The 13,698-nt window shown below is 37.0% G+C and overlaps 1 protein-coding gene across 6 annotated transcripts in view; it reads left to right on the plus strand.

The window, feature by feature from the left end:
- Positions 1 to 13,698, plus strand: part of OSBPL6 (oxysterol binding protein like 6) — a 98,887-nt gene that overhangs the window by 71,929 nt on the left and 13,260 nt on the right. For 4 of the 6 annotated variants that reach the window (XM_040069415.2, XM_040069417.1, XM_040069419.1 and 1 more), the window contains 11 exons: positions 970 to 1,135; positions 2,077 to 2,207; positions 4,220 to 4,327; positions 6,626 to 6,763; positions 7,625 to 7,712; positions 7,910 to 8,163; positions 10,450 to 10,587; positions 10,925 to 10,988; positions 11,584 to 11,662; positions 12,246 to 12,390; positions 13,502 to 13,646. In XM_040069415.2, the coding sequence (XP_039925349.1) occupies positions 970 to 1,135; positions 2,077 to 2,207; positions 4,220 to 4,327; positions 6,626 to 6,763; positions 7,625 to 7,712; positions 7,910 to 8,163; positions 10,450 to 10,587; positions 10,925 to 10,988; positions 11,584 to 11,662; positions 12,246 to 12,390; positions 13,502 to 13,646 (1,456 nt within the window). The remainder of the gene's footprint in view (positions 1 to 969; positions 1,136 to 2,076; positions 2,208 to 4,219; positions 4,328 to 6,625; positions 6,764 to 7,624; positions 7,713 to 7,909; positions 8,164 to 10,449; positions 10,588 to 10,924; positions 10,989 to 11,583; positions 11,663 to 12,245; positions 12,391 to 13,501; positions 13,647 to 13,698) is intronic. The other 2 variants (XM_040069418.1, XM_040069420.1) reach the window with 1 other exon arrangement.

Consider the following 13,698-nt stretch of genomic DNA (forward strand, 5'->3'; position numbering starts at 1 on the left):
GCATGCCTTTCTGTTGCATTTACAGTTGAAAATTGTGTTCTTGGCCTGGTTTTCATATAAATGTGTGTAAATGGTAACAGTAAGGTAAAATACAAAATACTCTCACACACACATCACTTATATAGCAATGGTAGCCATACAGTGCATATGTAGCATATAGGTAACTGCTCAGTGCATGATACATGTATATATAACTGCAAAAGCCTTGCATGTAATTTTTTTTTTTTTTTTTTAAATTACTGTATTGAAAAGTAGAGGAGAAAGAGAAGTGGAAAGATAATAAAAGAAATTCTTTGCTCCATCTCACTAAACTGTATCTCTCTACATTTGTTTATGGTTCATGTATTTTAAATTAAAATCAGGTGGAGTTTTGGTTTTATTTTGTTGTTGTTAGTGTTTATTTGTTCAGTTAAAAAAACCAGAAAGACCATATGCTTCTTCACTCTTCATAATTGCCAGTACAATGAGTTTCAACTGAAGATTTATGAGTAGTTTTGAAAAACTTCAATGATATATCTGATGATATTATATCCTACTTCTAGATCTGTGGAGGAACTTACGTACTTTAAATGTTGGTATTGCAACAACAGACTCATCTACAATTGCTCTTAAATGTCCAGATATAAATGAGCATGTCTCATGGTTCAGTTTTCCAGTAATCTTCTGAGCATTAAGAAATCATCCATTTTTTGTAAATGTTAGAATATGTTCTGTAAACATTTAAATACTCCATCATTAGCTGTTAGCTGTGTATTTAGGCCTTCTTTTTTCTATTTCAGTGAAAAAATTCAAGCGAAGTCTGCATCAGCTGTGTTGGGATTTAGGAGAGTAAGAAGTTACATGTTCAATCTTGCCATGTTCTTCACACTGTGAACTAAGTCTTTTCAGAAGAAATTTGTATTTTGCTTCAGCAGAGTCAAAAGTTTGGTCACACCTTACACAACATTTCTTCTCTGTTTCTCACTGTAGGTCCCTTTCAGTGCTACGATGTCACCCGTTCGATTGCATTCATCCAACCCCAACCTTTGTGCTGACATTGAGTTTCAGGCTCCCCCAAGCCATGTGACAGACCCTCTGGAGTGCTCTACTGAGTACATGAAGCTTCAAGAAGAATTCTGCTTGATGGCACAAAAAGGTAGCTGGAGATGCCAAGCCTTTCCTGTAATGTGCTTCTCTGTTGTGTTTCTTTGTTGCCCACACTTGGTTATGGCCAGGGCTTTCATCTGCCTTGGGTGATACTGTATAAGTTTTTTAGCTGTTCAGGTGGCTTACACAAAGACAACATGTATTATCTTTCTTATATTTCCCATGCATGTCATAAATGTAGAAGATAGGTAAACTCTGAAATTGTTTTCCAAGTCTTCTGAACTTCTTTCTGCTTTCTGTAAATAAGTGACTGAATTTGCAAACTTTTTTTTTCTCAACAAAAGCTCCTTATTACTTCTCCCCAAAGACGATTCAGAATGTAACTGCTACACATAATGCTGTGAATTCATTTTTGTGCTATGTTTTCTATGTCAATGGAATCAGTGGAAAAAGAGCTTATCACAGGAACATACTTTTGAATTGCAGTTTTATTGCCAGTAAGTGAATGGTCCTGCAAACTGAAAAATACAATTTTTAAAAAGTTTTCTTATCAGTCTGCTGTATATAAAAAAATGTGAGACTGACATCTTTAAAAATTCAAAACCTGTTTAAAGACCAAGTAATCCTCTTTATTAGTACAATATTAAGTCTAGCAGAACTGATGTTTCTTTGAAAAGTAAAAATAAAAACCAGAAAGAAAATAGCACACATTGGACTCGGTTTTTCCAAATATACACCTTTCCATATGTTCAGCACCAAGAATATGGTGAGATGAGATATATGTGAACATACAGTATGCACTTTACAATCACAAGCTGTTTGTACTTAATTTGGCACAGATTACTTGAAGTTCAGGCCCTTGTATCAAATGTCCATTACTGTGGAATGAAAGTCTCACTCTCTGTCTTTGTTGCTGAGGTATTGTAATAGATGTCAATGTGATTTCTGTAGCCAAGAAAACACCTGTTTTATTTTTTTCTTTTTGCTTAGTGCATTCTCTTTTGAAGTCTGCCTTTAACAGCATAGCTATAGAGAAGGAGAAGCTTAAGCAGATTGTTTCAGAGCAGGATCTTACAGGCCACAATGCTCAAATAGCTCACCTCAGACAGTCCCTCTCTCAGGTATGTTCTTGATTTGATTTCAACCACACCTATCTTGCCCGATGCACTATTTCTTTTGTATTTTGGCCATTTACTTAGGTAAAAGGAGCCAAGAAAAAGCCAAGTTTTCAACCAGAACTATGGCATGTTCTGTTGTGATGTAGTTCTAACCTCAATGCATGTGGAGGTGAAGAATATAATTTGTGTAAGCATGTACCTGTTACTGTTTTCCAAAGTAAAGAAAAAGGATCAAATGTTTTTATACAAATGGTAGATGTCTTTCTTGGAGCTGTTCCAGCACAGCCATGGAAATATTCTTGTTTTTGTAATTAAATTTTAAATTTTGACTGTATATTGTCAGATTTGTATTATATGTCCGTGTCTCTAAATGCAAAAGGAATCCTGGGTTGCAATGTAGTCATGGGTAAATTGGATTTCCAGATACACACCTGTTAACTCTCCAGCATCTCTCCCACTTAAGCCAAAGGAAAAAATATAATTTGCTTTAGTGGGGAAGAAGAAATTAGCAACAATAAGTCCTCAGGGTGCAAAATAACTCAATTTTTGAAATTAATTGTCAAGGAAGCATAAAAGCATTTGCTGGATTGGTGTGGATCTCCAAGAAGTATGAGCAGACATTTAAAGACAAACCTTTCTATAAATACAGATGCGTATTATATTATACAGATTGATTTCTGTGCATTGTGATAAAAAAAGGGTTAGATGCAAGAGATAAGTATAACCATTTCTGGTTATTGACACAAATTTATCTAAGACCTGTGGATATTTATTAGCAACTTGCATGAAATAGGGAATCGTTCATTCTTCTTGGTCCTGGCCTCCAGCGTTAATTTAAAAGTCACTGTCGCACATTAGTTCACAGTTGGAGTGGAGAGTAAGCGGAAAATTGACTGTGACTGGGTTTGTCCAGCCCCGTGACCAGGTTTGAGCCACTGAAGAAGCTCCTGTCAGGCTGCTGTTAGTCATTACCTTCCCTCTGTGAGGGATGTCAACTATGAACATGCCCAGACCATTTCAGAACAAAGCAAAATTGGGTAATTTAAACTGTTTAGTGACAGTTTAAGCTTACCAGTTTTCCTTTGGTCTTTCTTTGTTTCAGTACATTCATGCAATCTGTTCCTCAATCTGCACTAGGGGGAGACAGAAGAAGGTTCTTACTCCATTGTAGCAATCCTTTTCTCCTGAAACAAAATATCTCTGTTCTTCTTTTCTATAATCCTCGGTGCTGAGGATATATTAAGGTTATGTCAGCCATGTTCTAGGTATGTAGCATAATACTTCTGGATTTCGGAATCTCGCACGCTAGTCTTTCCAAATAGCAGATAATACATATATATGCACCCAAATTTATAATCTAGGTTGAACTTTACAATAGGAGAAAAATCAGCAGATACCAGACACCAGTTGACTTCTGTTGGCATTTGTGATACTGTAGTGGTCAGTAGTTTGAAATAAGTTCAAAGGCAAATCTATGAAATGGATCTGGGTGAATGGACAGTGAGACTAACAAACATGTTGGTTTTACTGGAAATGAAGCAATTTCTTTTTGCAGCCTCTGAGTGCTGATAACCTTGACTCAGAAGAGGCTGTATAGCTGTAAATCTGGAATTGCCCTTTTGGGCATTTTGTGGGTTGTTCCCCTGTATTGTTCTGCAGTTTCATTCTTTGTTGCTGCATTCGCTCCCCATTTCCATAATGTACATAAACCACCACTACACCTGCCAAAGAGCTCCCTGAAGAACTAAGGTAGAATGCCGATGTTACATTGTGGGAGAACATCTGTACCCCTGTCTCCTGTAAATCAGTGAAGGCAAAGTAACCAAAGAAGAAATCATGTTAAGAGAGGATCTCAAAATAGGTATCTCCCTGTAAATGAAAGAAACGAGGTTCTGGGATTTTTTAGGGAATTGCTGGAAAGAAGCTTTTTTTCTTCCTCTTTTGGTTTTTTTCTTTTGAATTTTTTTAATGTTTACATTTCAATTTAAAATGAAATGTGCAATTTTTATTTTAAGGCTCTCAACCAGAATGCTGAACTAAGGAGTCGCTTGAACAGAATACATTCAGAATCTGTTATTTGTGATCAGGTTGTCAGTGTAAATATTATCCCTAGTCCTGATGAGGTAAGACTTTGGCCTTTAATGGATTTGGAGTTCAAACAAACCTTGCTAATTCTCACTAAATAGCTGAAACACACCTGAGAAATTGTTGAATTTTTCAGATTGGCAAATTTTCATTCATAGAAAAAGTCAGGTTATATTCCCTACAAAAACACTTCAGTGTTTTGTTTCCCATATGTTGGACATGAAAGAACTCAGCTTGGTCTCTTTAGAGGAACAGAGAAGGACTCCAGTTTTGGAATATTAATTGTTGTCTGTGGGAATTAGTGAGGTTTTACTGTATTTGAATGTATCACACAGTAGCTATCCAATTCTATATCTCAGTTTCTTGCCAAATCAACAGAACAATTAATTATTTAATGACCTGATTTTGCAAATGTGTAAAGGGACTCACATTTAGAATCTTGAGTGGTACTGTTAAATCAAAAGGTTCAGTCCATGAACTAAGCACTACACTAATATTTTTGCAACATCTAGTTTTTCTTGTTTTGCTTTCCTTAGTCAACAGATTAATGAACATTTGTGTTACTAACAGTGAGCTTCCCTTGTGACAAATCTGAATTTGTGGACTACAGTGTATTGCAATTAGTACAGTCACTTTGGCAACCATTCTGCTTGCATTTAACAAAAAAGTTTTTGATTTGTCATTTCCACTATTTTTTTCAATGCATATGCCATTTCAATTAACATAGTCTTGTCACCTAATTATTTCTTCCAACAAGCAAGAAAGGTAAAATTGTTTTTGTTTATTTGCTTTTTGAAAATGTCCAAACAATTTTTCCAAGAATCCAGCATGTTGGCGGTTAGCAACAGAACACAGAAGAGAAGTGGTGCCACAGCAGAGCAATCTGCAGTGAAGTCCTGAGCAATGACCTTCTCTTCTGTTCTGTATTTTTTCTTGGTTAGCTGTTTCTTTTTCATTTGTTCATCATTGTCTTGGTAGAGGTGTGCCTGACTGAAGAAGTTTTTCGAAGAAGTTTCCAGATGTCTCAGTCAAATATTTTTCTTGTTTCATATATATATATCTATAATCTTGCAGCATGTAGATAATGCCTGTGTGAGGGTCTTTTCAGGTAGGAGCATGTGTATTTTTCCAAGTCCCTGTAGTTCATGTGAAAACCTCAAAATTTCGATCACTTCCTGTAAAGATTATAGTAAAATGAGCTTCTGTTTTCATTATAATTCATCAAGTGTCACAATCCATCTACAATCTTATAAGTCCTAATGAAAAAGGAGTGGGTTTTGACCTCTTGGCTTGCTTATGCTTTTTTGGAATGTTTCCTTAGTGCATTTTGAGGTAACTGTATGGAATAATTCTACAGAATTAAGATGTCAACAAAACCAAATGCAGGAGTTCTGGAATAAGGTTAACGGGGATTGTGTTGCAATCTGAAGAGTTAACCATGTTTAAAAGAGCTTCAGTACTGTCATCTGTATTATCTCCCAAGGGCAACATGCTGTATAAATCAAGGGATTAAGTCCGAGATCTCCACAGCATCAGATCCTGTGGTAAAATGGTACCGGGAGAGCATCTTAATTTTTCTTATTGTGATAGCCTCAGGGTAACATTGAAATCTGGTGTTCCACCTATCACTACCAGGAAGAGGAGGGTATATTTCACTATTTTAGTTTGCTGTATTACTGACATTGTCATAGCACAGTTTTGAATCCTTGACTTTGCTGTTACATTTCTTTATAATAAACCATAGAGAGTTCATTCTCTTTAGTAGTGTTGAGTCAGTGTTATTGGCATATTGCAAATGAGATTTGGACCATAACCATAGAACAAAAGCCCATAAAAATGCATATTTTAGCTATCCTTCTAAATAGTCAAATATTTTAAACATTGTTACTAAACTGGTTCACAAGGTCATTTATTTGAAAAGTAACATATAAATCCCTGACCTTATAAAGCTTTATAATTAAATTTTAGTTGTATCAAAGCTAGCTCCCAGTGATGTAATTTGTTATTGCCAGATTTAATCTGAAATTCATGGTTGAACTTGTCTGACACAATCCAGCTGTTGCCCACAAAATCAATTCTCTGCATAGAGAACTAGATCTTCAGTTTCATGCTGCTAAAACTTGGCAGTAGATGCTGGGCAGGCCTGTTCAAAAAACACCCTATTTTGTCACCCTCAGTCTCATCTTTTAGGTACACACAAAGTCCTACTAAAATGCTGCCTTTACTCTCTGTGCTTACATTCGTCATAGAAATTTTATTCAGATGATCTAGCCCTTCTGTGCATATCCCTGTAATATTAGAAATAATACTTTTACTTTTCTGTGCTTTATTTACAGACGGGTGAACAAATTCATGTCAGTTTGCCACTGTCTCAGCAAGTTCCTAATGAAAGCCGGCTCTCTATGTCTGAATCTGTTTCAGAGTTCTTTGACGCACAGGAAGTGCTTCTGTCTGCCAGCTCATCAGAAAACGAGGTAGGCTGTGACAGCATGTGGCAGCCGTGCTGCTGGACAGAGTGAGGTAGTGCAACCACTAGTGATATTTTTTTTTTTTAGTAATGCTACTTAGAATAAAAAGGTATCAGAATGTATAAAGCGTAGTGTTAGGAACTACACTTTAGTTGTGTAGTTAGTTACTACTACACAACTGGTAGTAGTTGTGTCATAACTTACGTTCAGTACGTGTCCTTTCTAGGCTATGGCAGTTCCACTAGGGATGACATAGATAGTTACAGCTGACTGTGCACTCAGCTAAATTTAGATTTTCAAATATTCCTAAAAAAAACCACCTTCTACTATACATGTATATAAAGTTATTCTCTGTAATGAAATAGACCAAAAAAAGTAGTATTTCTGGAAAAAAACAGTTGTGTAAAACAATTTTTAAAAATATTCTTAATGCTGATGAGATTCTTGTTTTGCAAAATTATTGATGTTTACCTAATTAGTTTGCTGAAACATAAGTCACGTTTTATTGTTTGGTTCTTTATAAAAAGCACAAATCTGACTATCTCTTCTCACCTCCCATCCCTAGCACATTGTGTTATCAATTTTTTGTTCATCACTAATCTTACTTGAAGCCACCTTTTGCAGATCTAATGTCTGTGTTTGGATAACAAGGAATTCAGAAACATGAGGACAACCTAGCATTTCTTTTGACACTTTTAGTGCCTTGGAACTATGGACTGATTGCAACATCCAGTTGATTTAGCTAATAGTTCTAATTGGATGGAGATTATTTTTTTGAATATTTGTGTTTCAGTTGACTATTTTTCTCTCTTTTTTCAGTACATTTTATACATATTTGAGTTAACAGATATTTTATTTATGTTTTAGGCATCTGATGATGAATCTTATATCAGTGATGTGAGTGACAATATATCTGAGGACAACACCAGTGTTGCAGACAACATTTCTCGGCAAAGTATACTGTGTTTCAAACTTTGGGAAATTACGTTGGTTGTGTTCATGTACCAGAATTACTGCATGTCAATACAAGACCAACTCAGCTGAAAACAGTGAAGTTGGGCTTGCTTGTTCTGGCAGTGATTTGGTTGAATGGAGAACTCTGTTTTTCTTAGTCTGGTGCTTTCTTATGACAATATTTTTTTCCTTTCCCAGTTCTTAATGGTGAGTTAACAGGAGGTGCATTCAGAAATGGACGGAGGACTTGTCTCCCAGCTCCCAGCCCTGACACCAGTAACATCAATCTGTGGAATATTTTGAGAAATAACATTGGCAAAGATCTTTCCAAAGTATCCATGCCAGTTGAGCTGAATGAACCTCTGAATACCTTGCAACATCTTTGTGAAGAGCTGGAGTACAGTGAGCTCTTGGACAAGGCTGCTGAAACAGATGATCCTTATGAACGCATGGTAATGCGTTTAGTGTAGCATTTCTTCTGTCTGGGTTAGAAAGGGAGCTGTTGTGTGGGGTCTGTGCATGGTCCTAGCTTTCTCCTGGGCACAGACAACAGACCTCCATGCTGGGTCAGAAATCTGCTGTGAGCAGTAACAGTTGGTGGGTTTGGTCTCAACAAGGCTGCGGGATCGTTCTTGACCTCAAACCAAATCCTGCAGTTGTAACTCATTTATTTAAGTTTGATCGCACGCTCTATGATCGTAGATGTAGGCATTGGCAGTTTCTAGCTCGGCAGCATCCTTTCCTGGCTTTCAGTGATCAAATCCAGCAGCCTTCAAGAGTTAGTAAAGTCTGTGGCTGCCTTATGATCAATATAGCTGTGAATGAGATGTTCTCCTGGGAATTTCTAAGAGAGAAGTTTCAAACAGCAGAACAAAGTTTGCCTGGGCAGCCTGACTTCAGCTCCCCTGTAGGTCTGTTTTGTTTTTTTAACTGACAGCCAGCAGCCTGTGCTCAGCTCTCAGGGTGCTTTGATCTGTCACGTCTCCTTTTCCTCAGAAGATGCAGGGAAAGGCTGTAAGGGAAAGTTGGCAGTGTTGTTGCTGAACGTATCTGCTGTTCCCTGGTATGGGTTGGCAGCACTGTGGATAGCTGGGAGAAGAGAGGTTGCCTTTGGCTGTTACACAATCTCACACTCACGTCCCTGAACTGCCATGTTAACAAGGCCTGAAGGAGAGTGAGGAGTCCTAAACACTGAAGAAGTTGAACCTGTCTTGAGAAATGGAGTTGAATTATTGATCATCACATTCTGTTTTCTTACAAGACTCAGGAGATGATCATAGTGGATCCCTTCCAACTCAGAGTATTCTGTGATTCTGTCCCTTACAAAAGGAGGGGAATTCTGTAAGGAGTGGGCAGGATCATAATGAGTTAAGGAGACTGATTGCCACCTTTGCTAAAAAGTTTGGAAGGCCAGTATTGAAATAGTAGGGAGAATTCAGGAAGGAAAAGCCAGGGTGCAACTGAAAGCTCCCTTGGAAATGTGGACTCAATCCCCTTCTCTGCTACAGATGTCTACTGCAGTACTTGGGAATACAAGCCAAACTTTTAAACAGCACCCCTAAAAATGCAAACTGTGCACCTGAGCTGAGGCATATGGGACTACTTGGAAAAGAGCTGAATACCCAAAGCTTGTGGCAGCAATGCTGTGAATATGTTACTGCTTGTTCACTGTTCTCTGAAAGATCAGGACTTTGCTATCTTCAATAAGCATCCAAAAGAGGTGGAATTTTTTTTTTTTTTCACATTGTTCTCTATATCACAAGGACAGCAAACTCCTTTGTTTCTCTGCAGTGTCTTATAGTTAAATTGAAAAGGAAGTTGAAATTCATCTGAAAACAGTTCTAGAAGAATGAAGGTTTTTACTGTTGAAGAAAAGCCTGTGAAAACAATGTTAATTTTGTTGATGCTGCATTTCTGAATAATACAAAATGAATAGAGAATGGAGCATTCCTTACAAAGTGGAAATAAAACAAAGCATGTAAAAGCTCACGTGAGGGCCGTGCCCTCCCTAGCAGGAAGAAAGGGGAACCTGGTCAAGATTTGCCCCACTCGTAGCATATCGCCAATAGCTGACTCATTTTTATCCCTGATATCCCTGATTTTTTTTTTTTTTTTCTGAAGTTTCGTTTGGACTTCTGACTGGCTGATTTGATTGTTGTGATTTTTTTTTTTTTTTTTTAAACTCTGCAAATGGGACCTGTAACCTAAATAACCTTAGTATGTCACTTATTACTCCCAGTCAGACCTGGCTTAGAGATTATTAAATTGTGGTTGTACATATAAACAAGGGGGCTGTTAAGGCTGCACATGTGTGGAAGATTTGGAGATAACTCAGTACTAAGGACATCCTAAGTGAGAGCTGTTTATGTTTGGTACTAAATAAAATAGTTCCCATAGGAAAATGGAATGTGATCTTGTAATTAGAAGTTATTACATAATATTTATTCAAAGGAAGAAGGACTAGAGCTGGGTCTGTTTTGGTCACTAATAATAAGCCTGGTGAAAAACTGTGTCATGTGGAGATTGTCATTTTAAGGAACTGTTGAAAGACTGAATGAGGCCATGAAGATAAAGAAATTATATCAACAGAAGAAATAAAGTTTATACTGGTTCTGGCTGGGATGCATGGTTTCACTCTCAGGCATATTTCATTAATCCAGTTGTCGCCCTGAGCATAGTGATGCACACACACATGGGAATGTCTGCCTATTCTCGTTTTCTGGTCTGTATTTTTACAGGTTCTCATCGCTGCCTTTGCAGCATCAGGCTATGCCTCTACGTACTTTAGAGCAGGAAGCAAGCCATTTAACCCAGTGCTTGGTGAAACTTATGAATGTATTAGAGAAGATAAAGGATTTCGATTTTTCTCAGAGCAGGTAAAGCGTGTTTCTAGACACTCCTGTTTAGACTTATATTTTTTGTTCTTCATTTTATAGATTAATCCCATTTTTTCTTTCTACTTAGAATGGTTTGCTTTCTTAGCAGTAAATAAATATTGTTAATATGAGTGGACTTCATTAAATGCTAGAAGGAATACATTTTTATCGTAATCACAAGGAACTGTTTTAAGTAGTGTTTTAAGTACAATCACTTAAGTTGTATCTGTTTTCATAGCAACATGGGCTATTTAGTATTTTTCACATTGCAATAGCAAGTGTACTGTCTTAAGAATGAAAATTAAATGTTTTTAACTCAACCAAACTGTTTTTTCAGGTTAGCCACCATCCTCCCATTTCAGCCTGTCACTGTGAATCGAAAAACTTTGTGTTTTGGCAAGGTATACTTTTTAATTCAAGAGCATAACTTCTTTTTTATTGTCAAGTAAAAACTTTGTAAAAGCTGAACTTTTCATTTGGAACTTAGAATTTCTATACTTACCATTTTGAAGTGACATATTATAAACTGATGTTCTGATTTATTTTACTCCAAATTCTCATTAAGAGTGAGCAAACATGTTGCAACTTCCCCTGTCACTTGCAGCCTGTTTATACTCTTCTGTTTAAAAGGTTTTGACCAATGAAATTACTATTTCTTACAAGCACAAGCAGTTCTTTTTGCAGATGAAAAAATTACTCTTTCTTTCCTTGCACCTACTGGTGTATGCCTTTAACTTGTACTGAATGTTTGCACAAGACATTTGACAATCGTGCAGCACAGACGTGATTCTTAATTAAACTTACATTTAGTTTTTCTGACCTAATGTAATTTTCTAGTATTTTTTTTCCTTCAGTATTTTCATGGCAAATTCATACTATCTACTGCCCTGTTTTGAATTGGGTAGTCTAGCACAGATGGTCTGGTGCCACACAGATCAGTGCAAGGGCGAGACCTTGGTCATTTCAGTTTTTTAAGTATTTCACTATTATATTCAGATATCAGGTGGAAAAACAAATTCTGGGGGAAATCAATGGAAATTCTGCCTGTTGGAACCTTGAATGTGACTCTTCCAAAGTAAGCTACTGTCCTCTCTCCTCTTGTTTTCAGTCTTTGGTGCACTCTAGTCTGTGCTGCCTTGTGAATGGGTTGGGGTAAGCAGACATCACGTGGATTGTACTGGTGAGAGTTGGTGCCCAGTTCTAATCTGTCCTTAGTATTCAGGTTCCTACTTCCTTCCCTTGATCTCTTTTTTTTTTTTTTTTTTTTTTTTTTTTGTTCCATTTGTGATTTAATGATATTTTCTGCTTATAGTCTCAATTCAGCCTTATGTTGATCTGTGGGTCAATGTCCTGCCCCTGTAGGAATTGTGGCCAATGCACTTCATGCTCTGAGGACAGTGAATAGGCCATGCAGGGCTTCAGTTGTTCATAATGCATTTATTTGTGGTTTGTAGCACCTTTCTGTGGTTCTGTGCACTGGACCTTAGGTGAGCTTCTCTAAGGAGGATTAGTAATGTAACCAGATACAGGACTTTGTCATCTGTGCAGGTGTTTTTGGTCAACTTGGCTTGTTTTTACAATAAAGGAGTAATGTTTTACTTTTTTGTCAGTAATGATCATGATGAATGGATGTTACCAACTACTTAATCTGTTCTTAGGTACGGAGATTACTATGTCTGGAACAAAGTCACTACTTGCATACATAATATTCTTAGTGGAAGGAGATGGATAGAGCACTATGGAGAAATAACTCTCAGAAACACAAAAAGCAGTGTTTGTATTTGTAAGCTCACGTTTGTCAAGGTAACATATGGATGCTAATATCTATCTTATATTCATATAACTGCATAATTTAAGGCTACATCAAGCTGTTTCTTCACTATTCCTGAAGTTCACATTCCACATTTTATCTTTTATTTCTTTTATCACTATTCATAAAATGTAAATTGTCAAGTGAGAATGCTATGTCAATTAGTATGATTCTATTCCACTGAACATTTGAAATCAGGGTGTTCCATTGCTCTATAGCTGTGTGCTGTACTGTTGCTGGTTTTCGATTAAAAACGAAAAGTCAATTTTTCTTTTTATATTACCACAATGAAAACATAAAGTCACTGTACACTACCATGCCATTTTACTTCTCCTTCTACTAGAATTTGATGGTCAAATTTTATCTTTTTACATTGCATATTGCTGCTTTGGTTCATAGTATTTTAATATCCAGCCAAGGACCAGATATACAAATAGAAGTCTATATATTTATCTTATTATCAATTATTTTCCCTAAAAATAAATTTGTCCTCACATTCCAACAAAAGACATCAATACCACTGCAGTGTTAGCAATGCAGTGTTAACATAAGTCTGAAATTTGTGTTTTGATGGATAATCTGAGAAGGAGAAACTGGCCCTTGGATGAAGGTGTAAGAGCTAAATGTGTCTAAGAAAAGCAAAACAGAGAAGAGAAACAGAAAGAAACAACATGTAATACTGGCTGAATGTCTTCCCTGCTGTGTACAGTAGTGTTCAGCACCCATGAAAGGATTCCCATACAAGTACAGGAATATTCAATGCCTCCTCATGTAGGAAGAGGAGTGTTAGCTGGCTCTTCACAGGCAAAGGGTCATTTTTGCAGAATTGCGTGGGATTTGGGTTAATGAGTGACAGTGTAGTTCCTGGATGTGCAGATAATTTAAATACTTTTATATCAAAACCACGTTGCAGTGTTTCTCCTATACTAAATAAGTCAGCGTTAGGACAACAAGATTTTCAAATTTTGGCATTCTTAGTTTCTGGTGAGCTGATCCAACATGGAATTGGGACAGTAGGCACCACAGATGCATTCATGATGTGTATTGGTACAGAGGGTTGTTGGAAAAGCAGTGTGAGCCAGTAATTCTTGGTTAAACTTGCAGGTGAACTACTGGAATTCAAATGTAAATGAGGTCCAGGGTGTCGTGATAGATCAAGAAGGGAAGGTGGTTCACCGCCTTTTTGGGAAGTGGCATGAAGGCCTCTACTGTGGGGTTGCACCTTCGGCCAAATGCATATGGAGGCCAGGTGAGACGCTTGTAAAAAACTCTGGAAGGTGCTGTAGGGTAAACCAAAAGTG

This window comes from Hirundo rustica, chromosome 7, assembly GCF_015227805.2.
Source record: "Hirundo rustica isolate bHirRus1 chromosome 7, bHirRus1.pri.v3, whole genome shotgun sequence".
NCBI classification, from domain to species: Eukaryota; Metazoa; Chordata; class Aves; order Passeriformes; family Hirundinidae; genus Hirundo; species Hirundo rustica.